This window comes from Ceratotherium simum, chromosome 33 (genome assembly GCF_057802395.1).
Source record: "Ceratotherium simum simum isolate JZ-2026a chromosome 33, ASM5780239v1, whole genome shotgun sequence".
Taxonomy (NCBI): domain Eukaryota; kingdom Metazoa; phylum Chordata; class Mammalia; order Perissodactyla; family Rhinocerotidae; genus Ceratotherium; species Ceratotherium simum.
Genome location: NC_141932.1, coordinates 20,524,854 through 20,545,470, shown reverse-complemented (window position 1 = coordinate 20,545,470; position 20,617 = coordinate 20,524,854). Strand labels below are relative to the sequence as shown.

Genomic DNA, 20,617 nt, shown 5'->3' with positions numbered 1-20,617 from the left:
AGAACTGAGGCCTCCTGCCAGCAACCAGCACCATGTGAGTGACCTATCTTGGAAGCAGATCTTCTAACCCCAGTCAAGTCTTCAGATGACTGTATATAGCTATGGCCAACATGCTGACTGTAACTTCGTGAGATGTCCGGAGCCAGAACCACCCAGCTAAGCTGTTGCCAGATTCCTGACTGACAGAAACCATGTCAGATGATATACGTTTGTTGTTTTAAGCCACTAAGTTTTGGGGGATAATTTGTTACGCAGCAAAAGATAGCTAATACGAGTATGTAATGAATTTAGGACAGTGCCTGGCACATAGGAAGCACCATAAATATTTGCTATTATTGATGGCTTTTACTGTTGTTATTATTAGTGAAATGGCATATTTTACATATTATTATTATTATTATTTTTGGTGAGGAAGATTGTCCCTGAGCTAACATCTGTGCCAGTCTTCCTCTACTTTGTACATGGCTTGATGAGCAGTGTGTAGATCCACACCCAGGATGTGAACCCCTGAACCCCGGGCCACCAGAGCAGAGTGCATGAACTTAACCACTATGCCAGCAGGCCAGCCCCCACATATTCTTTTTTTTACAAGAATCACACTGAATACTTATTTATTTACTTTTTATTTTTAAATTTTTAAAAAATGTGGTTGGAGCTGGCCCAGTGGCACAGTGGTTAAGTTCATGCACTCTGCTTCAGCAGCCCAGGGTTCGCAGGTTCAGATCCCCAGTGTGGACCTAGGCACTGCATATCAAGCCATGCTGTGGCGCCGTCCCATGTACAAAATAGAGGAAGATGAGCACAGATGTTAGCTCATGGCCAATCTCCCTCACCAAAAAGAAAAAAATGTGGTAAAATACACATAAAATTTACCATCTTAGCCATTTTTAATTGTACAGCTCAGTGGCATTAAGTACATTCGCGTAATTGTGCAACCAATCTCTAGAACTCTTTTCATCTTGCAAAACTGAAACTCTGTAACCATTAAACAAAAACTCCCCATTCCCCCCTCCCTTCTGTCCCTGGTAACCACCCTTCTACTTTCTGTCTCTATGAATTTGACTACTCTAGGTAACTCATATAAGTAGAATCATTCAATATTTGTCCTTTTATGACTGGCTTATTTCATTGAGCATAATGTCCTCAAGGATCATCCATATTGTACCACATGTCAGAATTCCCTTGCTTTGTAAAGCTGAATAATATTCCAATGTATATATACACCCTGTTTTTTTAATCCATTCACCTGTTGATGGACACTTGGGTTGCTTCCACCTTTTGGCTGTTGTGAATAATGCTGCTATGAACGTGGGTGTACATATATCTCTTGAAGACCCTGCTTTCAGTTCTTTGGGGTATATACCCAGAAGTGGAATTGCTAGATCACGTGGCAATTCTATTTTTAATTTTTTGAGGAACTGCCATACTGTTTTCCATAGTGACTGTATGTATTGTTTTACATCTTGCTTTTTTCACTCAGCGATACGTCTTGGAAATTTATAGACCGTGTCAGTATGTAAAGCTCTAACTCACTCTTTTTCAAAAATAACCATTTGAAGTATAATATATGTACAGAAAAGTGCACAAATCATAAATGAACAGCTGGATTCAATTTCATAAACTCAACACACCTAGTAACCAGAATTCACTTCAAGAAAACATGACCAGCCCCCCAGGATGCCCTTCATGCCTCCTCCAGGATGCCCCCAAGGGTAATCACTAACTGAACTTTTTTTTTTTTTTTGGTGAGGAAGAGTCACCCTGAGCTAACATCTGTTGCCAATCTTCCTCTTTTTGCTTGACATGTGTTGCCAATCTTCCTCTTTGTTTTTTTTTTTTTTTTATAATTTTATTTATTTATTTTTTCCCCCAAAGCCCAGTAGATAGTTGTATGTCATAGCTGCACATCCTTCTAGTTGCTGTATGTGGGACACGGCCTCAGCATGGCTGGAGAAGCAGTGCGTGGGTGTGCGCCCGGGATCCGAACCCGGGCCGCCAGCACCGGAGCGCACGTACTTAACCTCTAAGCCACGGGGCCGGCCCAACCAATCTTCCTCTTTGTGCTTGAGGAAGATTGTCCCTGAGCTGACATCTGTGCCAATCTTCCTCTATTTTGTATATGGGATGCCACCACAGCATGGCTTGATGAGCAGTGTGTAGGTCGCGCCCGGGATCTGAACCTGTGAACCCTGGGCTGCTGAAGCGGAGCGTGCGAACCTAACCTCTACACCACCAGGCCGGCCCCAATTGTCATGTTTCTTTAGTCACCTTTAATCTATTTTTTAATTTTTTATTGATTTTTTTGGGTGAGGAAGATTGGCCGTGAGCTAACACTTGTTGCCAATCTTCCTCTTTTTGCTTGAGAAAGATTGTTCCTGAGCTAACATCTGTCCCAATCTTCCTCTACTTTGTATATGGGACGCCGCCACAGCACGGTTTGATAAGCGGTGTGTAGGTCTGTGCCAAGGATCGGAACCCGTGAACCCCGGCCACAGAAGCAGAGCACGCAAACTTAACCACTATGCCACCGGGCCATCCCCTAGTCACCTTTAATCTAGAACAGACCTGCCAGGTTTTTAATTTTCTTGTTATTATTTTGGTTTTCATGACACTGACATTTTGAAGAGTACAGGCCTGCTCCTTTATAGAGTGTCCCTTAATTTGGCTTTGTCTCACGTTTTCTCATGATTAGATTCAGATGATGCTTTTTTGGCAGGAAAACTACAGAAATGATGTGTGTCCTTCTTGGTGCACATCTGGAGGCACGTGATGTCGATGTGCCCCAATACTGGTGACGTTAACTTCTGTCACTTGGCTAAGGTGGTGGCTGCTGGTATTCTCCAGTAAGACTATTTGTTTTCTTTTGTAATAAATAAGTCATCTGTGGGAAGATACTTTGAGACTAAATAAATATCCTGTTTCTAGTCAGACTTTCTCTCAATGGCTTAAGCTTCGTTGATGATCCCAGCTGGAACCTCGTGTTTAATATCCCAGGACCATCACAAACGTTAAGAGTCCCGGGCCTCTTGTGACCCCCTGAAACGGGTGGGGTTGGGGACACTGTACAAGGCTGATGGTGGCCAGAGAGATCTAACTGGAAGTGAAGGAATCTTTAGGTGGCCTAGAGGGCGAAGAGACCCATAGAGCTCAGAGATTTGGTGAAAAACTGAGGCTGGTGGGAATTCATGCCCTCACCCCACAAATATGTAATAAAGGCCCACTTTATGCCAGGCACTGTTCTAGGCTCTGTGACACAGCAGTGAACAAAAGACGTCAAATCCCAGCCCTCCTGGAGCTGACACTCCAACTACAAACAGAAATATATCATGTTTCATAGTGATAAGCCAAGGTTAAGGAGATAGAGAGTAACAGGTTCTCTCTCCCGGATAAAACAACCCTGCTCCCTTTCCCTCTCATCTACCCTCCCCTGGGTCTCCCCGCCTCTGTTGTCTGCCAGAAACTCTGGCTGAGCCAAGTGCACTTGCAGACGCCATCTGCTCTCCCCGGGAACGGGGCCCGTGCCAGCTCCAGCGTCTGGTCTTCTGGCACGGAGCCCTGGAGCCCTGGAGCGAGGGAACTCTGCCTGGCCCCACGTCGGCAGGGGAATCCTCCGTTTGGCTGACTGGGACTGCTGAGACAGAGGGTTTCTGGGAAAGGGAAGCCAGTGCAAGCTGGGTGGGCTCCCTGAAGGAGGTGGAGGCCTGCAGGGCGAAGAGAGTCCCCCAGTCAGACTGAAGGAGATGGATATAATAATCATATTCACAAACATCATCAACCACGTTCAGAGCGCCTACTTTGCCAGGCTTTGGGTAAATGGCAGACATTTGTTATCACACCAATCTAAGTGCTTTATGTATGTTATCACATCTAAGAGGCAGGGAGAATTTACCCCGTTTTACTGATGAAGACATTGGGGTTCAGAGAGGTGACGCCATTATGCAGAAGTCACACAGCAAGTGCCTTGAAGAGCCTGGAAAGGAACTCAGGTCTGTGTGGGTCCAAACACTGACTCATAACCACCACCTGTACCACCTGATAACCAGCGTTATCACTCCCACCTCTGCCTCCTCTCCCTGGAAGCCCCCACCCCAATTTCTGCCTCTTAGGCCTGCAAGGAATACAGCCCTGGGTTTCAATCTGCCGGGCCTGGTTCCAGTTGTTACCTTAGCCAAGTGAGCATATGTCTGAACCTCAGTTTCTTTATCTGCAAAATAGGGACAGAAAGAGAGCTCCTGAGAGGAATCAACACGATGATGAGCGTGAAGCATCTAACGCAGGGGCGGAGATAGTCTGCACTCAGGCAACTGGCAGCGTGCTCTCAGGCCAGGCCCTCACCTCTCCGCGCCTGTATCCTCCCGTGCACAACAGGGCAATACATGATGGTGCCTCCGAGGTCGTTCTGAAGAATAAATGCCTACGTGTGTATGGAAGCACTAACAACAGTACACATAGTTAGCCGTCATTGCTGCTGTTATTATTATTGGGGAGGGGAGGGAGAGTGGGGGTGGAGGCGGGGCCAAGCCAGGAAGGTCCTGGAGGATCGGGGGCGCCCCCTCCTCCGCCCCGCTGCGCTCGGGCCTGGCCTCGGGGGGGGCTCAGAGCCTGCCGTCCTCGGAGACTCCCGCTTGCTCCCGCGCACCCGGGGAGGCAGGGGTCGGCCCGGGCGCTGACGTCGGCCTTCAAGGCCCCTTCCCCGACCACCGCGAAGGAGGAGCCGGGGAGCCCGCGCCCCGCCCCCATCCCCACCCCCGCGCGCTGCGGGCCCGGGGCGCAGAGAGGGGAGCAGAACCGGTCGCGGGGCGCACTGACTTCCCCATCCCCGGGCGGCGGGGTCGGGGCGGGCGTCGGTGCAGGAGGCCCAGGAGGTCCCAGCATTTGGCCGTGGGCGGTGAGTGAGAGGCGGAGGTGGGGGGCACAGCCCCTCCCGCGGGTCCTGGCGTTGGGGATGGGGAGGCAAACCGTTAGCGAGGAAATCGGCTCAAGCCAGGTTTGGAGTCAAGGCGAGAGGCTTGGGCGCCCCCCGGGGGGATGGTGGGGTGAGGAGAATATTCTTTGTGGTTCAGTGTGCACAAGTGTGTGGTGGGTTGGGGATGTTATGGGGGAGGTGTGTAAAGGTGGATTCTGGTAAAACAGGAGGTGTCTGGGGAGCGGGTGGGTGCGCAGGGAGTAGTGTGGGGTCATGGGTGTGGGTGGAATAGGGGAAGGGTGCGTGGATCGGGTGTTTGGGGCAAGTGTGCAAGGGATGTGATGGGAACAAGGGAGAGTGTCCGGGCTGCATGTGTGGGAAGCCTATGCATATGGGGGCATCTGATGCTGGGGGGATTAGGAGCCTGCAAGGAGTCACTTGGGATGAGTGTGTAAGAAGGTTGGGGGCTCCGGAGCGGTGTTTTCTGGAAGCTGATGTTGTCTGGGGCAAGTATGCCGGGAGTCCCTTGGGAGATGAGTGGGCGGTGGTGGGGGTTAGGCTTGCCTGAATGGGTGGGTGTGGCAGGGGACTTGGGTATTCAGAGTGTGCAGGCTTCCGTGGCAACAGGGGGTGTGTGGACTAGAGTGAAGTGCAAAGTGTCATTGGGGATGGGTGTAGGTGAGAGGGATGGGTATGTGAACCCAGGATGGGTGTGTTAAGTTCATGGGGCAAGTAAGTGTGTAAGGCAGGATTTGGAATAAGTGTGCAACAGGTAAGTGGTTTAACTTGAGGAGAGAGATGCCCAGAATTGAATGTGCAGACCCCTGAGTTCTCTTCCCAACTTGGCCCAGCCTCTTTTATGCTCTGGGCCTCAGTTTTACTATCTGTAAATGGGTCTGAGGGTTGTTGAACTAACTAGTCTCTGCCTGGAGTCTCTCCAGAGTCAGGAGTCAGGGGAAGGAGCAAGGGGAGACTTTTACAACTTGTCTTTTTCTTTCCCCTACCCCCAGGACACCCCTCCCAGAAGAGCCTCTCCCCAGCCATGGAGAGCCCCAGTCTCCGAGAGCTCCAACGGCCTCTGCTGGCGGGCGTGGGCTGCGAGCCGGCTGTCCAGAAAACTGGGGAGCCTGAGCTGGGGCCTCCCTTTCGAGAGACAGCCTTTGCGGAGTCGCTGAGGGGTTGGCAGTGCCTACCACCTCTTCCCTCTGTGAGCGCCAGCCTGGGGGAGCCAGGGCCCCCCGACCTTGAGGTAGGCCTTTGTGGGAGCAGGGGGAGGGGGCTAGAGGCCAACCCAGCTGTGGTCAACATCTGGCAACCTGGCTGGGGTATCTGCCTTCGGCCTGGAGTCTCACTTTTTCAGGTTATGGTTTTTCCTGTGCTACATCTCCCCTGGTTTCTTTACCTTTTTCTCTCCAGATGTGTCTCTCATCTTTGTCCTTTTGCCTTTGGCTCTCCATCTTCCCTCTGATTTCTGACTCCCTGGCTCTCCATGTGTCCCTCTGTCTCCAGAGCGGACACATCTCTGGCATCTGTTGGCCCTGGTGTCTTTTTTCAAATTAATGTCACTTTTTTTTTTTTTTTTGGTGAGGAAGATTGGCCCTGAGCTAACATCTGTTACCAATCTTCCTCTTTTTGCTTGAGAAAGATTGGCTATGAGCTAACATCTGTACCAATCTTTCCTCTATTTTGTATGTGGGTTGCCGCCACAACATGGCTGCCACTGAGTGGTGTAGGTCTGTGCCTGGCAACCGAACTGAACTTAACCACTACACCACTGGCCTGCCTCCTTAAGGTCACTTTTTATAATTTCTCATTCCTTGTACACATTGTCAAATTTGTCTTTTATTTCTTTTTTTGTTTTGTTTTGTTTTGTGAGGAAGATTAGCTAACATCTGTTGCCAATCCTCCTCTTTTTGCTGAGGAAGATTGGCCAATGAAGCAGAGCGCATGCACTTAACCACTTGTGCCACCGGCCAGCCCCAGTCTTTTATTTCTTAAACATGGTTTTCAGGTTGCTATTGCTGTATAAGAAATCACCACATGGGGCTGGCCCGGTGGTGCAAGCGGTTAAGTGCACGCTCTGCTACGGTGGCCCGGGGTTCGCCGGTTCGGATCCCAGGCGCACACCGACACGCTGCTTGTCAGGCCATGCTGTGGCGGTGTCCCACATAAAGTGGGCATGGATGTTAGCCCAGGGCCAGTCTTCCTCAGCAAAAAGAGGAGGATTGGCATGGATGTTAGCTCAGGGCCGGTCTTCCTCACACACACAAAAAAGAAATCACCACAAAATTTAGTAGCTTAAAACAACAACAATCATTATGATGGCTCATGGTTTCTATGGGTCGGGAATTTGGGAAGGACTCCGTTGGTGGTTCTGCCTCAGGGTCTTTCATGAGGTTGCAGTCAGCCGGTGGCTAGAGCTGGAACCGTCACGGGCTGAAGCAGTTGGGGGCTGGCTGGGTATCTCTCTCTTCATGTAGTCTGAGGGTCTCTATGTGGGTCTCCCTATGTCGCTGGTTTGGGCTTCCTCACAGCATGGCGGCTTCACGGCCGTCACACTGCTTACGTGCCTCCAGCCTCCAGCACCTGTGTTTCAGCAAAGCAGAAACTGCCCCCTTTTCTGACTTTGGCTCGGAAGCCCTGTGGCATTATTTCCATCACATTCTATCAATTACGCGTGAGTCACAGCCTCCTTAGACTCAAGGAAAGAGGACAGAGACCTCACCCGTTGATGGGAACAGTATCAGTCACAATCTAAGAAAAGCATGCAGGATGGGAGAGGTGGTTGTGGCCATTTTTGGAAACACATTCTGCCACATTGTGGCAGTAAGCATCACCTTGACACTGTATGTGTCTGATAATTCCATTATTTGAAGACATCGAGGGCCTTATTGGTTCTGCTAGTTCTCATTCACCGTTCCTTGTGTGCTTGATTATCTTTGACTGCATTCTGGTCATCATATTTAAAAAATTATTCTTAGGAAAAATTGTTTTGAGGCCTAGAATGAAGGTACTTTCCTCCAGAGTGGATTTGGTTTGCTTCTGTCAGCTGCCTGGGGGTACTCCCAGTTAGAGATCATTTTTAATCTAGTTCGAGGTTTGAATGAAAGGTTAATTTTTCTGGGATTGGCAAATGCCTGCAGGGTGAAAGGGACCTTCGCTGTTCGTTTGACCTCTTTGTTAAATTTTTTTTTTTTTGTGAGGAAGATCAGCTCTGAGCTAACATCCATGCCAATCCTCCTCTTTTTGCTGAGGAAGATGGGCCCTGGGCTAACATTTGTGCCCATCTTCCTCTACTTTATATGGGACGCTGCCACAGCATGGCCTGACAAGCGGTGCATCGGTGGTGCCCGGGATCCGAACCCGGGGCCGCCAGCAGCGGAGCGCGGGCACTTAACTGCTACGCCATGGGGCCGGCCTCGACCTCTTTGTTAAGTTAACCTTGATTTTTCACTTAATTTTTGGCCTTATAGTAACTCCTTAAAATCTTGTGAGCTATTTGATGCAAGATTTTAAAGATTTTATTTATTCATTTTTTTCCCCCAAAGCCCCAGTAGATAGTTGTATGTCATAGGTTCACATCCTTCTAGTTGCTGTACGTGGGACTCGGCCTCGCGTTGGACGGAGAAGTGGTGCCTTGGGGCGTGCCCGGGATCTGAACCCGGGCCGCCAGCATCAGAGCGCGCACACTTAACCGCTAAGCCACGGAGCCGGCCCCTGATGCAAGATTTTAAAATATGTATTTTTTATCTAGAATTTATAGGTTTCAGCAGACGGGTTTGTCCTAGACATTTAGGCCACCAGAGCTGCCTCCCCTAATCTCCATCTTTTTGCAGGTTCCTGTCCCCGATGGTGGCTGTCTCTGCTTCAGGGGTTTTCAACTCAGAGATTATAAGCAATTGCAGTATCCATGATTGGACTGGTGAACTCCTTGAAAATGAACTCAAAACTTTGGGTGTGGGTGGGGCTTTTCTCTGGAGACAGGGCTCACAGCTTCCCCTCATGGGGATCCAGATGTAGAACAGTTAAGAGCCTATCCTCTGGACGTTTTTCTGTCTTGGTGTTTCTGGGGAGGCCCTGGTATTGGTCTTTGGGGGCTATGGGGAGCAGAGCAGTGAGGCAGGGAAGATGGGTGGAGATGCCCACCAGGCCCTCTCTTGCCCATAGGATGTGTCATCCAGTGACAGTGACTCAGACTGGGATGGGGGCAGCCTTCTCTCGCCGCTCCTACCCCACGACCACCTCGGCTTGGCCGTCTTCTCCATGCTGTGCTGCTTCTGGCCCGTGGGCATTGCCGCCTTCTGCCTAGCCCAGAAGGTCAGTCTGTGTGTGGGATTGGGAGGGGACTGGATATAAAAGAGAAAAATGCATTCAAAAGAAAACAAAACAGAGGAGCTCTGCCGGGGGGTGGGGGGGAATAGAGATGGAGCGAAGGATTCGCACAGAGACATTCGGGGGTAAAATGAGGAGGGGAGTGGAGTGGTGGTGAAGAACCTGAAGTCAGATCCTAGGTCTGTCACACTCTTAAGATTTTGGGCAAGCCACTGAACTTCCCTGCGCCTCATTTGCCTCATCCGTGAAAAGGGAATAGTTCCTACCTCAGGGTCATTGTGAGGATAAAATGAGTTGGAACAGTGGCATCTAGTAATAGTATATTTTTATTAGTCACTCGTACCCCCAGTGCCCAGCTGTGCGTGACCCACAGTGGTACTCCCTAGTTTTTTTTGTAATATATGAATAAATACAGGGGTGTGTCGGGTGGGGGAGGGACTAGGGCTGCGGGAAGCAGGGTGGGGTGAGGGGATGCCTGAGTCACCGCTGCCCAACGCCTCCACAGACCAACAAGGCTTGGGCCGAGGGGGACGTCCAGGGGGCAGGGGCCGCCTCCCGCCGCGCCTTCCTGCTGGGGGTCCTGGCTGTGGGGCTGGGCGTGTGCACTTACGCGGCCGCCCTGGTGACCCTGGCCGCCTACCTCGCCTCCCGAGACCCGCCCTAGTGGGCCCCGCGGCCCCCACTGTGAACCCAGAGGCCGGCAGCCCAGCGCGCCCGCGGTCAGAGTGGAGAATCCGGGGGGATGAGGCGGCGGCGGCGGCATCCGGAATCGGGAGTGAGCTGGACCACCCCCTCGCCTTCCTGGCCGCCGCAACGTGAGATTAAACGCCAGACACTCTTGCAGCCAAACCTGTGTCTGTCTGTGTGTGTGTGGGAAGGTGGAAAGGGCTGGGAGCGCCTGAGACCAGGAACGGACTGGCCAGGGTGACAGGCTGTCCCCAGGGTGTTCCTGGACACCTCAGAGCCGGAGACGGGGGAATCCGAGGGGGGAGGGTTTCCAAATTAGATGTTCTCTTCACAACGGGGGTGCTCAGTAGTGAATTAGAGAGAGCCGGTTCCAAGTCTTTACTCCACATATGAGCTGTTAACCTTGGCCCAAGTGACTCCTTTTTGAGCCTCACTTTTCCTCATCTGCAAAATGGGATTAATTTTCCCCACACCCCGGAGCTGTGGCAAGGACCAAATGGGTCATACATGTGAACAACAGTCTCCCTGAGCTCTTTGGGCAGCAAGAGACAGAAACTCAACTCGAACTGCCTTATGTAACAGGGAAGAAAGCTGAGGTAAAACTGGATTCAGGGGCTCAAATGAAATGGTCTGGCCTCTCCATCTCTTGGCCCTCCTCTCCTCTGCTGGCTTCATTCCATGCCGGCTCCCCCTTCTGGAGGAGACAAATGGCCCGGCAGCTCAGGGACCCCAGAGGTCCTCTTCCCCAGGCGCCCCCTCATTGGCCCGCCTCGGGTGGGAGGCAGCCCCATCCACTGGCCTGAGATGGGGAGACGGATGGAGCCCTAAAGTGACATCAAAGTGCTGGCACCCAGCAGGCAAAACTGACTCTGCCATGAGCCCTTAGCAGAGGCACACAGTAAGTGCTCACTAACTGGGACCCCAATACTACCAAGTAATGGAGTGAGAGGTGGTTTAGTTTTCTCTCTCCCTTTAATGCCATGCCAGTGGATCTTGCTAGAAGAAAACACTATTCCCCATCTAGCATTCCCCTGAGCATCTCATGGAGCAAAATTTCAAGCTCAAGATACTTATGTGTTTCCTTCTCGGTTACTGGGGCAATTGTGAGAACTGCCTGAGTATGTGTAGGGCCCGCCAGATGCGCCATTTTCATCATAAACCCCCAGACGGCAGTGGCAGACAGGATCCGGCGGCCATGTGGCCCAGCTGTGGGAGTTATTCCTTGCAGGATGCTCGCCTGTTCTTGGCTCCTGGACGCTAAATAGGAGGGGGCGCCTGCAAGCAAATGGCAACTAAAAATGTCCCCCATATTTCCGTATGCCCCTTAGGGGGTGCCACCACCCCTGAGAACCAGTGGGCCTCAACCACCTCTGTTTAGAGATGGGCATTGTAGTCCAGTGTGCTGGTGTCTCCCTGGGTTTGTCTGAACAGTCAGGGCTCTGGGACCGGGCTCTGGGTGGGACCCATGCTCCATTGCTGACTAGCTGGTGACCTCCTGACTAGCTGGTGACCTCTGGCAGCCAACCGGCTTCTGGGCTTGATTCCTCATCTAAAAAGGGAACTCTAACAGCCCTGCCTCCCAGGGTTGTTGGGCGGGTAACAGCAGCGCTCAGAGCCAGACTCCTTTCCGAGGCCCATTCCCTCCCTTGACCCATCTCCTCCCTCTCCTGCCCTTACTTGCTCCGCTCCAGCCACACTGGCTGCCTTGCTGGTCCTTGACCCTCCGCAGGGCTCTGCCTGAGGCCTGTCGCTCACACACGGATGAGCTGGCTCTTTGGCCTCCTCCCGGGCTTCCCTCAGACATCCACTCTCTGTGAAGGCGTCCCTGACTGATGTATTAAATTCACCCTGCCCAAACGAACTCACCCAAACCCCTCTTCCCCGCTTTTTGTTTTTTCATAGCATTCACCACTACCTGACAAACACCAATTTATTTGTCCATCACCCCACTGCTCCTCGAACCCGGGACCTAGGTCTTGTTCACTGCTCAGTCCTCAGCACCTAGCAGGGCCTGCACACAGTGGGTGCTCAACAGGTATTTGTTAGACTGAATGAATTCATTCAATAAATGTGCAGTGCTAGGAGTGTTTTCCCAGGGGTGGATAGGGATGGGGTCTGTGACCCCAGACCGAGGGGCTGTAGCCACGCTCTCTTGGCAGGACCACAAGCTCACCGGGCACACAAGGACAGAGGCTGGGCCACTGGTTTATTTTGCACTGGAGGTAGTGGGTGGAGGCCGCGGGAGGGGCGCCCTGCCCCAGCTCGCCTCAGCTCTTGGAGTACCGCCTCTGTAGCGATTCCCGGTAGAAGCAGAAGACGTGCTGTGAGGCGGCCTGGGCTGCAGCCAGGCACTGCTGGAGCTGGGAGGGGGAGAGACTGGTCAGTGCTGGGGGACCATCCGTGCACCCACACACAGGGCCAGGCCGGCCCAAGAGCTTCCGCCCGCCCCCACCTGATTCCCAGAGCCCCACACCTACCACCTCCCCCTTCACCTGGAGCCCCTCCCCCCAAGGTGAGGCAGGTGGTAAGGGGATTATGCCAAGTACATTTCCTTCTTTCCCACTTCATGAGCTTTCTTAGAGGGAAAGGGGAGAAAAAAAGAGGTGAGGGCTTCGAGGGTCAGAGCAGCTCCAGGTCCTCACACCAATGGGATCTGGCATCCTGACACCCAGAAGAGACCTCAACCTCGGAGAGCTCCAGAATTGGAGAGATCTGGAGCTTTAAAGCCACAGGCCCTGTGACTCCAAATAATCTTAAAAGCCATGGAATGTGAGACCCTAAATCGTTACTGCCACGTATTCCTAGATTCACAGGAGGTCCGGTTGGCAATGCTCTTGGAGACCATTTGGCTCAACTGTTTCCAAACTGTTCTTCAGAGACTTGGAATTCTGGGTGTGTACCACTCTGAGCTGGAAGCTGGGGGGGCGGGGGGGGACTTCAGATGCCCCCACCTCCTGATTTCAACCTGAGCTTCTCCTCTCTTTTCCTATCTCATAATTGGGCTTCCCTTTCAAATTCCCACAAAAGTTTCTGTGGCTACAAAGTTCAAAAACTCCTGTTTACAGAAAGGATGCAAGGGGCTCTGCTTAAACCTCTCACAGTAGGGGGCAGGTTTAGGACAAGACCTCATGTCAGATGGGAGGGAAGGATCTGGCGTTCACCCCCCTCCACACACTGGTACCTCAGCATCTGAGTAGAGCCCCTTGGTGGTGGACATGAGTAGCTTCCGTTCCACGCTCTCGAGTGCAAAGGTCAGGACTGCCTGGGCCTCCTAGAGACGAGGGGAAGAAGGTGGGGGACCCGGGCCTCGCCCTTCCCACAGCCAGGCACTGGGGCATCAAGTGTAGCTGTTGTTTTGTCTGCATTCCACCTCTTCCCTGCTTCCCCGGGAACACTCTCGGCCTTGCCTTTTGTGGAATTGCTCCCCACACCTGATTCCAACCACACGGTTCTGACAGGGGCTTCCGAGCACAGCACTCCTGCCCCATAGGGATAGCCACAGTGCGTCATTTACGTGGCGCCCCTCAGCCTCCTGGCCCCTTCCACACTCTGTACTGAGGGGGCTGGCAGCTGGCAAGCTATTTCCCAGAGTCCCTTGCCAGTTAGATTCTAGCAGTAATCTGGTGGGAGACTGGAAGGAGAGGGAGAACAGCACCCTGCTCCTCACTCCAACAGTCAGGGCAAAGCCAGGACTTCTTTTGTGCATCCAGAACTGTGACAGAGCCTCAACAGCACAGAGCTGGGGCTGGCTCACAGGCTTCGCCCAGGGCTGGGAGAGGCTCTCATCTCTGGGTGTCCTCGCCTCTTTCATTTTGCTCCTTCAGCTCTTCCAACACTGTTGTAACCAGTTCCCTGCATCAAATTCCCTGTCTGAAATCCCCCAAGTGGTTTCTGCTTTCCTGACTGGACATGATCATTATAGCCCTGGGTGAATAACTCAGAATAACCAGAGCCCTAGGACACTGTGAACTTGAGCTGATGAGGAAAGCTCTCTTCTCTCCTCCTCTGCTTTTGAGCCTCTTAAGAGGGAAGCAGGGAGCTTAAGGGGCCAGTCGCAACCTCAGGAGAGACACTGGCCAGGGGGGATGGAGCTGATGTGCAGAAAAGATCAGGGACTGAGAAATGAAGCAGAAAACACTCGGTTGGCATGTGAGGCCCTGGCTCTAGCCAGACCTCCGTTCTTTCTGAGTTTGATCCTGAATGTCAGTAAATTCCCTTCTTGCTTAAGCGGGTTTGAGCTGGGTTTCTAGCACTTGCCCCGATGAACAGAGCAGAGCTTGCCAGCTGGGACTGAGGTGGTAGGGGCCGAATGTTGTGGAGAAGCAGGTGCGTCTGCCCACGGCCCTCGCCACCCTGGGCTTCATACCTACCTTTTCCTGCTTGGCCGTGGGGTCCAGCACGAGGGTCCCATCAGAGTACAGGGCACAGGTGACCCCACAGAAGAGGGCCCGCATGGGCACACCTGCGTCCACCAATGCCATGCAGGCGGCGTTCAGGCAACAAGCCAGGAGCTGAGTGCCGCGGGGAGTGGTTAAGAAGTTTCCACCGTAGGGCTGGCCGGCAGAATGTATCCTCGCCTCCGTTCACCCTAACAGTGCTTGAGGTGGACTTCACTAACTGGTCCAGGAAGGCAGTATGGCAGAGTGGTTCTAAGTGGTTCAGGGATCAAGTCACCCTGGGTTCCAGAGCTGACTCTGCCATCTCTCAGCTGTGTGACCTTAAGCAAGTGACTTCCTCTCTCTGAGCCTCAACCAGGGATCATAATGATATTCAACAGATATGTACTTGGCATCTGCCAAGCACCTTCAGGGAAACTGAGGGCCAGAGAGGGGAGAAACCTTCCAAGATCACATGGGGAGGGAGTGGCAGAGCCAGGCCTGGAGCTGGGGAATCTAACAGGCAGCTGATACCAGGTGACAGATGGGTGGGGTGACAGAGGGGAGTCATTACCACTGCCCTCAGTCCAGTGGAGAGGCGTGGCTGTGGCATGGTGGAAGGCGAGCCTGGAGTCAGACAGCAGGCCCTCAAGTGTTTCTTCCCCAGGGCTAGCACAGTGGATACAGGCCAGCTTTAGAATCGGGCAGTCCCCCCTCTGCCACTGACCCTCCATTACTTCCCCTCTGAGCTTCAGTTTCCCCCTCTGTGAAATGGGGTCATAACAGCCCTTCTTTCCTTCCTGTCTGTGAAATGCCTGCTCAATGCAGGGCCATGTGCCAGCACGGCCTTCTAGAAATGCCCATTTCTGGTCCTCAGCCTCAACCTCTCTCGCCCAAACCATAGGGATCTTTCAGGGTCCTACTGCAGACCCAACCACTCTGCCTGCTCAGGGCTCCCCCAGTGTTGACCCTCGAATCCAAGCTCAGGGTCAGAGGAGAGGTCAATGGCACAGGCTTTGGAGTCAGACAGGCATAGGTGTGAGTCTTGCCTCCCTGCTTTCCAGCTGTGTGACCTTGGGCAAGCGACTTTCCTTCTCCAGGTATCAGTTTCCTCACCTGAAACATGGGAACATAAGTACACCCACCTGCCAAGGACCTTGGGCTCAGGAACCAGATGGCTTAGGCGCAAGTCCTGGCTCTGCCAATTACTAGATATGTGAGTTAATATGTGTAAGGCACTCAAAACAGTGCCTGGCACATAGTAAGCACTCAAGCTGTGTTTGCTATTCTTTTTCAACAAGTTGGTGCCTGTCAAGTGTTTGGAGGTCTTCTGGCTGGCAGAGAGCCATCGGCAAGGGAGGCAATCAGGGAGATGCTGGAGGACTTCCTGGAGGCGGTGGCCCAGGGGAAAGGATACAGAGCCAGCATCGCTGATGATCTGCAGCACCACAGTGATGGAGGTGCGGGGGTGCAGTGCCCCCAGCACCACCGCTTCACATGTGTTCCTGATCAGCCGCTCCCGGCTCTTCTCTGCTACGCCTAGGGAAATCAGGGGTGGGGTGGGGTTGTCAGGCTCTTCTCTTCCATCTGGCTCACCTTCCTTTATAGGCCCCACCCAAGCCCTCTGGAAAGAGCCTGCAGTCTCAGCCCGGGTTGGTGCAGGACCCTGCATGGATGACAGATCCCCAGTGGGAAGGAGACAGGGCCTGACTGCCACCCACCCCACCCCTCCCACCTGCATCACCCAATGAGGGAGCCTCCTGGGGGAGGAAAACCCGAGAGTTTCCATGCCCCGTGCTGCTGCCTACTCCCATCCCAGCTGGGCCCAATTACCAGGCAGCCCGATCTTTGGCCTCAGGATCACTTCTAGCGTGGCCTTGTTGAAGATCTCTTTGCTGACCTTCACCTCGGCCGGCCCGTACACGCCTGCCAGGACGGAGGTATCCCCTGGGGAGACAGCATGGGAGGCCTCACCCACATCTTCCCTGCCTCTGGGGCCCAATGCGTGGTACTTAACAGTGTGGGCACTGAGCTGGATGGCTGGGGTTCCCCACGTCACCCCCACTCCAGCCCACTATTTGTTGGCAGTGATTCTTTGAGTACTCGCTTCACTTGTCTGCCCCTGCTTCCTCATCTGTAAAGTGGGCATAACAACAGTACCTCCTTCAGTGTTGTGAGGATTAAATGAGATCATCCATGTAAACACTTATGACACTGCCTGGTACATGCTGAGTGCACAACAGACTTTAGCTGATATTATTAACTTTATGGGAAGTTCTTCCTGAGAGCTAACCTTCCTCCCTCTTACTGCACTGGTCTTAACTTTTCCTTCCAAAGCTTCTCTCAACCCAGCTCTCTTCCTTCAGGCTCTTGTCTCCAACTCTGCAGCAATCAGGACACCTGAAAAAGGGACAAATATCTGGGGGTGGGTCCTGACTCCTGCTTATTTCCCCAGAGTGGGAATGAACGGGGGCAAAGAAGGTAAGACCCGGGAAATAAAGGCCTCGCTTCTGGTCCTGTCTGCCTCCTACTGGCTCTGTAACCTCAGCTGATTTTGCTCACTTCTCTACCATTTGCAAAATGAAGAGACTGATTACAGCAGCGGCTTCCAAACTTTTCTGACTATAACTCCCAATTTGTTACTGTTAGTACCATCAAGTCAATTCCGACTCCTAGTGACCCTGTGGACGGCAGAGTGGACCTTCTCTGTCTTTTTGAGCCATCCTCTCGCCTTCTGGCACTGTATCAGACAATGCTCTGCTGCTATTCATAGGGTTTTCATGGCCAGTTTTTTCGGATGTGGGTGGCCAGATCCTTCTTCCTAGTCTGTCTAGTCTGGAAGCTCTTCTGAAACCTGCCCACCATGGGTGACTCTGCTGGTATTTGAAATCCCAGTGGCATAGCTTTCAGCATCACAGCAACACACAACTGCCACAGGATGACAAGCGCCAGACAGACGGGTGGCGTGGTTCCCTGACTAGGACATAAACCCCGGGCCACAGCGGTGAGAGTGCTGAATTTTAACCACTAGACCACAATAACTCCCAGTAAGAAATACATTTTACAGCAAGTCCCAAAACTCACGCAAATCCGTGTGTGTGTAAATGGAACAGAGCGCTCACAAAACAGCTCTTATCATCACTGCTTTGCTATACTCTGATATTTTCTACTCTATTCCAGATAAAAAGAATGCTGGTTGCAACCCACTAACACAGTGGTTCTCAACCCTGGCTGCACACTGGAATCACTGCGAAGCCTGAAAAGATGCCGATGCCTAGGCCCCTCCGTGAGAGATCCGAATTCACTTGCTCAGGGGTGGGGCTCAGGCACTGGGAGCGTCAGAGGTCATCCTAATCTGCAGCTGGGCCTACACTCTGCAGCTCTAGCACAGCTTCAGAACACTGGCCTGCAATCAGAATCACCAAGCAGTGAAAAATGTGGAGAGTGAGCCTTGGTAGGCGTGGGGTGGGTTCTGGGGTGCTGCATTTTTAACAAGCTCACCAGAGGTCCTGAGGCCAGAAGCACACAAGGGACATACTCTTGAGGATCTGCAAGGACTCCTCTTGCCCCAGGGTCCTGGGGCTTTGCGGTTTTACAACATGCAAGGGGCTACCTTTCTCCTTATTTCTTAAGTTCTAAGAAACTCCAGGCATCTGAATTTAGCAAGAGAGCTAAGCCTGGGGGAGGGCCTGGGTCGGAGCTGTTTTTCCTGGGGCTTGGAAGGAGGAGCTGCCACACAATTGAGGAATTCTCATGGCTCCTGGAGAATCTGCCCTAAAGGGGGAAATTACCCAAGCAGAACTAGATCCTGCTGTGGGCTTCATTCCTGTTACTCCAGAGGAGCTGTCTGTGGTCCACCTGAGCATAGGACCACCCTCCCCTCTCACGTTCTTGAGCAATTCTCTCCTCTCTGGACCCACATCCATCTTCAACTCCTGCCCCACCTATATGATCATCTTACAGCAAAGCTCTGGAAGAGCTGTCTCCACTGGCTCTCTTCTTCCTTTCTTCGACCCCACCACTCCACTGGCGCAGCTCTTGATGGCGTCACCAGTGACCTCCAAATTGTCAACCCATGGGTCTATTCCATCCTCACGTGATGCAACCTCTCAGTAGGACTGACGATGCAGTTGGTCGGCCCTTACATCTCAAACACATTCTCTGGGCCCCACGTTACCACCCTCTCTCGGTTTTCCTCCTACCTTGCTAGCTCCTCACATGTTAGAAGACCCTGGGTTTAGTCCTGCAACGTCTTCTCTTTTCTATCTACACTCATTTTCTTGGTGATTTCATCCAGTCAATAGCCTGAAATACTATCTAAAGCCAGAGGATTCCGAATTACATGTCCAGATTGGGTCTTTCTTCCGAATTCCAGACTTGTATGTCCGACTGCCCAGTCCGCATTGCCACTGTGATATCTACTAGGCACTGCAAACTTCATGTTCCAAACTGAACTCACCTTCCCCCGGCACAGCTGATCTGAGGAAAAACCTTAGCGTTATCCCTTTCTTCTCATACCCCCAAACCAAACCACCTGCAAATTTTGTTGGTTTTACCTTCAAAATAACCCCAGAATCTTACCACGTCCAGTGCTTCCACTCCGGTCTGAGCCACCATCATCTCCCCCTTTCCTCCATACCATCTACAGTCAACACCGCAGCCAGAGAGATTCTGTTAAAATATACTCAGACCATGTCACATGGCTCCCATGGCATTCACTAGGCCTTCTGTGATGTACAAGCCTCCTTACCTGTCTCCAAAACCTTCTCCCACTGCTCTAGCCACGGTGGTCTCCTGACTTCCTCAAACATACCAGGCAAGTTCTTGCCTCAGGGGCTTTGCCCTTGCTGTTCCCCATGCTTTGGTGTGCTTTCCCTCCTGAAATCTTCAGGGTTTGCTCTGTTACCTTTAGGTCTTTATTCAAATATTACCGTCTCATTGCGGCCTCTCCTGACCATCCTGTGTAAGATTGCAGCCGTCTCTGGCACACTCTATTCCCCTTCCCTCCTAATTTTTCCCCATGGCATTTTACTTAGTTATTGTCTGTCTTCTTGACTACAATGTAAACTCCATTAGGTCAGGGATTAAAAAAAATTTTTTTATCATGTATTCTCCCTGCCTAGAACAGTACTTAGCACAAATACGTACATGTTCAGTGAAGAAATGAATGAGACGAGCTTTGTACTGGGTAGAAGGTAATGCCCTAGTGAGGGGACTGAAGCATCCATGGGGGTGATCCTTAGGCTTATCTCCAGGGGAATATTTATCTCAGTCTGGGAGTGGAGTCTAGTTTGAGGGGTATTTAGCTACAAGAAGGGGATATTTACTCAATAAGTAAGACCTGCCCCAATCTAGCGATATTTACTCACATGGAGAGATGTGTATCCTAGTCAAAGGGATATTTACCCAATTGGTGGGGTGGGGACATTACCCTCAATCTGAAAAGTATTTACTGGGGTAAAAGATCTGCCACGGTCTGGGAAGTAATTAAGCCGGTAGTGGTGACTGGTCAGTCTACGGGGTATTTATGCAACTGGACAGGTTTGCCTCAGCCTGGGATGTGTGGACTCAGGGTGTGCGTGTGGGAGACGAAGGAATCTAGTCAAAGGGGATATTTACTCCGGTGAAATTTTCCCTATTCTAAAGTATTCATTCTTATGGAAAGGTCTGCCCCTCTCTCATTCTGAAAAGTTATTTACCGGGATGGAAATATCTTCTTTCTTCTAGTCGGAAGAGATATATGTACCCTGGCGTACCTGGTAGTATCCACCCAGGCATGAAGTTCTGTGCCAGTCCAGGAGGGACATTCACCAGCTAGTATAGGAGGAGGAGGGCACTCCTTTGCACGGTACACTACAGCCGCGCCCCCAAACAATTATGACTTGAGGGAACACGGCCCGGGCAGTATTTACTGGGTTAAGTTCTTACCTTGCAGGAAAGAGGCAGAGCCATCCGGCCGGGACAGCAGGTTCTGTTCGCAGGCAAAGTGCCGGAGGCTGCAGCCGGGGCCTCGAGGATCGGATTCTGTTCCGGACTCCTTGCGGATCTTGGCGTCAGTCTGCATCGCCCCGGATCCCACGTGCAGCCAGGACTGTCGCTTCCGTCCAAAAGCTCGCGCTTGCGTACTGGCTGCGTATTCAGTGCGCACGCGCCGATCCAGGAGCCCGAACTTTGGCGCCCGCACGTGGCTCCGCGTTTACTAACAACCTGACCCCGCCCACCCACCTCTCAACTTCTGGAAAACCATTGGACAGTAGAGAGGAGGGGGCGGGCCTTGGCATGGGCTCGTCCTACCCGAGGCCCCCGGGCCCTAAAG

General features: G+C 52.2%; 2 protein-coding genes across 4 annotated transcripts; one reads left to right on the top strand and one right to left on the bottom strand.

The window, feature by feature from the left end:
* The first annotated feature begins 4,493 nt into the window (after nt 1–4,493).
* TMEM91 (transmembrane protein 91) lies at nt 4,494–10,080 on the top strand. Its single transcript, XM_004441576.3, has 4 exons — nt 4,494–4,888; nt 5,917–6,155; nt 9,074–9,223; nt 9,744–10,080. Exons 2-4 carry the CDS (start codon nt 5,949–5,951, stop codon nt 9,900–9,902), a joined length of 516 nt encoding a protein of 171 aa, XP_004441633.1. The 5' UTR covers nt 4,494–4,888; nt 5,917–5,948; the 3' UTR covers nt 9,903–10,080.
* Nucleotides 10,081–12,114: 2,034 nt separating this feature from the next.
* EXOSC5 (exosome component 5) lies at nt 12,115–20,392 on the bottom strand. 3 transcript variants are annotated; one of them, XM_087421705.1, is made up of 7 exons: nt 20,230–20,392; nt 18,883–18,943; nt 16,135–16,248; nt 15,719–15,840; nt 14,296–14,436; nt 13,107–13,196; nt 12,115–12,285 (listed from the first exon to the last, which is right to left on the bottom strand). In XM_087421705.1, the coding sequence occupies exons 1-7, from the start codon at nt 20,251–20,253 to the stop codon at nt 12,193–12,195; spliced, it is 645 nt and encodes a 214-aa protein (XP_087277831.1). In that variant the 5' UTR covers nt 20,254–20,392; the 3' UTR covers nt 12,115–12,192. The 3 variants fall into 3 exon arrangements, with proteins under 3 accessions (XP_087277831.1, XP_087277833.1, XP_004441635.3); XM_087421707.1 differs by having other exon boundaries at nt 18,883–18,972; nt 20,230–20,329; XM_004441578.3 differs by lacking the exon at nt 18,883–18,943 and having other exon boundaries at nt 20,230–20,381.
* Nucleotides 20,393–20,617: the final 225 nt, after the last annotated feature.

Excerpts from the sequence above, each read along its gene's own strand:
- TMEM91 (XM_004441576.3), top strand. The coding sequence starts at position 5,949 with ATGGAGAGCCCCAGTCTCCGAGAGCTCCAACGGCCTCTGCTGGCGGGC. Across the intron at positions 6,156-9,073 it reads CAGGGCCCCCCGACCTTGAG|GATGTGTCATCCAGTGACAG; the intron begins GTAGGCCTTTGT and ends TCTTGCCCATAG. Across the intron at positions 9,224-9,743 it reads CCTTCTGCCTAGCCCAGAAG|ACCAACAAGGCTTGGGCCGA; the intron begins GTCAGTCTGTGT and ends ACGCCTCCACAG.
- EXOSC5 (XM_004441578.3), bottom strand. The coding sequence starts at position 20,365 with ATGCAGACTGACGCCAAGATCCGCAAGGAGTCCGGAACAGAATCCGAT. Across the intron at positions 15,841-16,134 it reads GCCAAAGATCGGGCTGCCTG|GCGTAGCAGAGAAGAGCCGG; the intron begins GTAATTGGGCCC and ends TGATTTCCCTAG. Across the intron at positions 12,286-13,106 it reads GGCTCTACTCAGATGCTGAG|CTCCAGCAGTGCCTGGCTGC; the intron begins GTACCAGTGTGT and ends TCCCCCTCCCAG.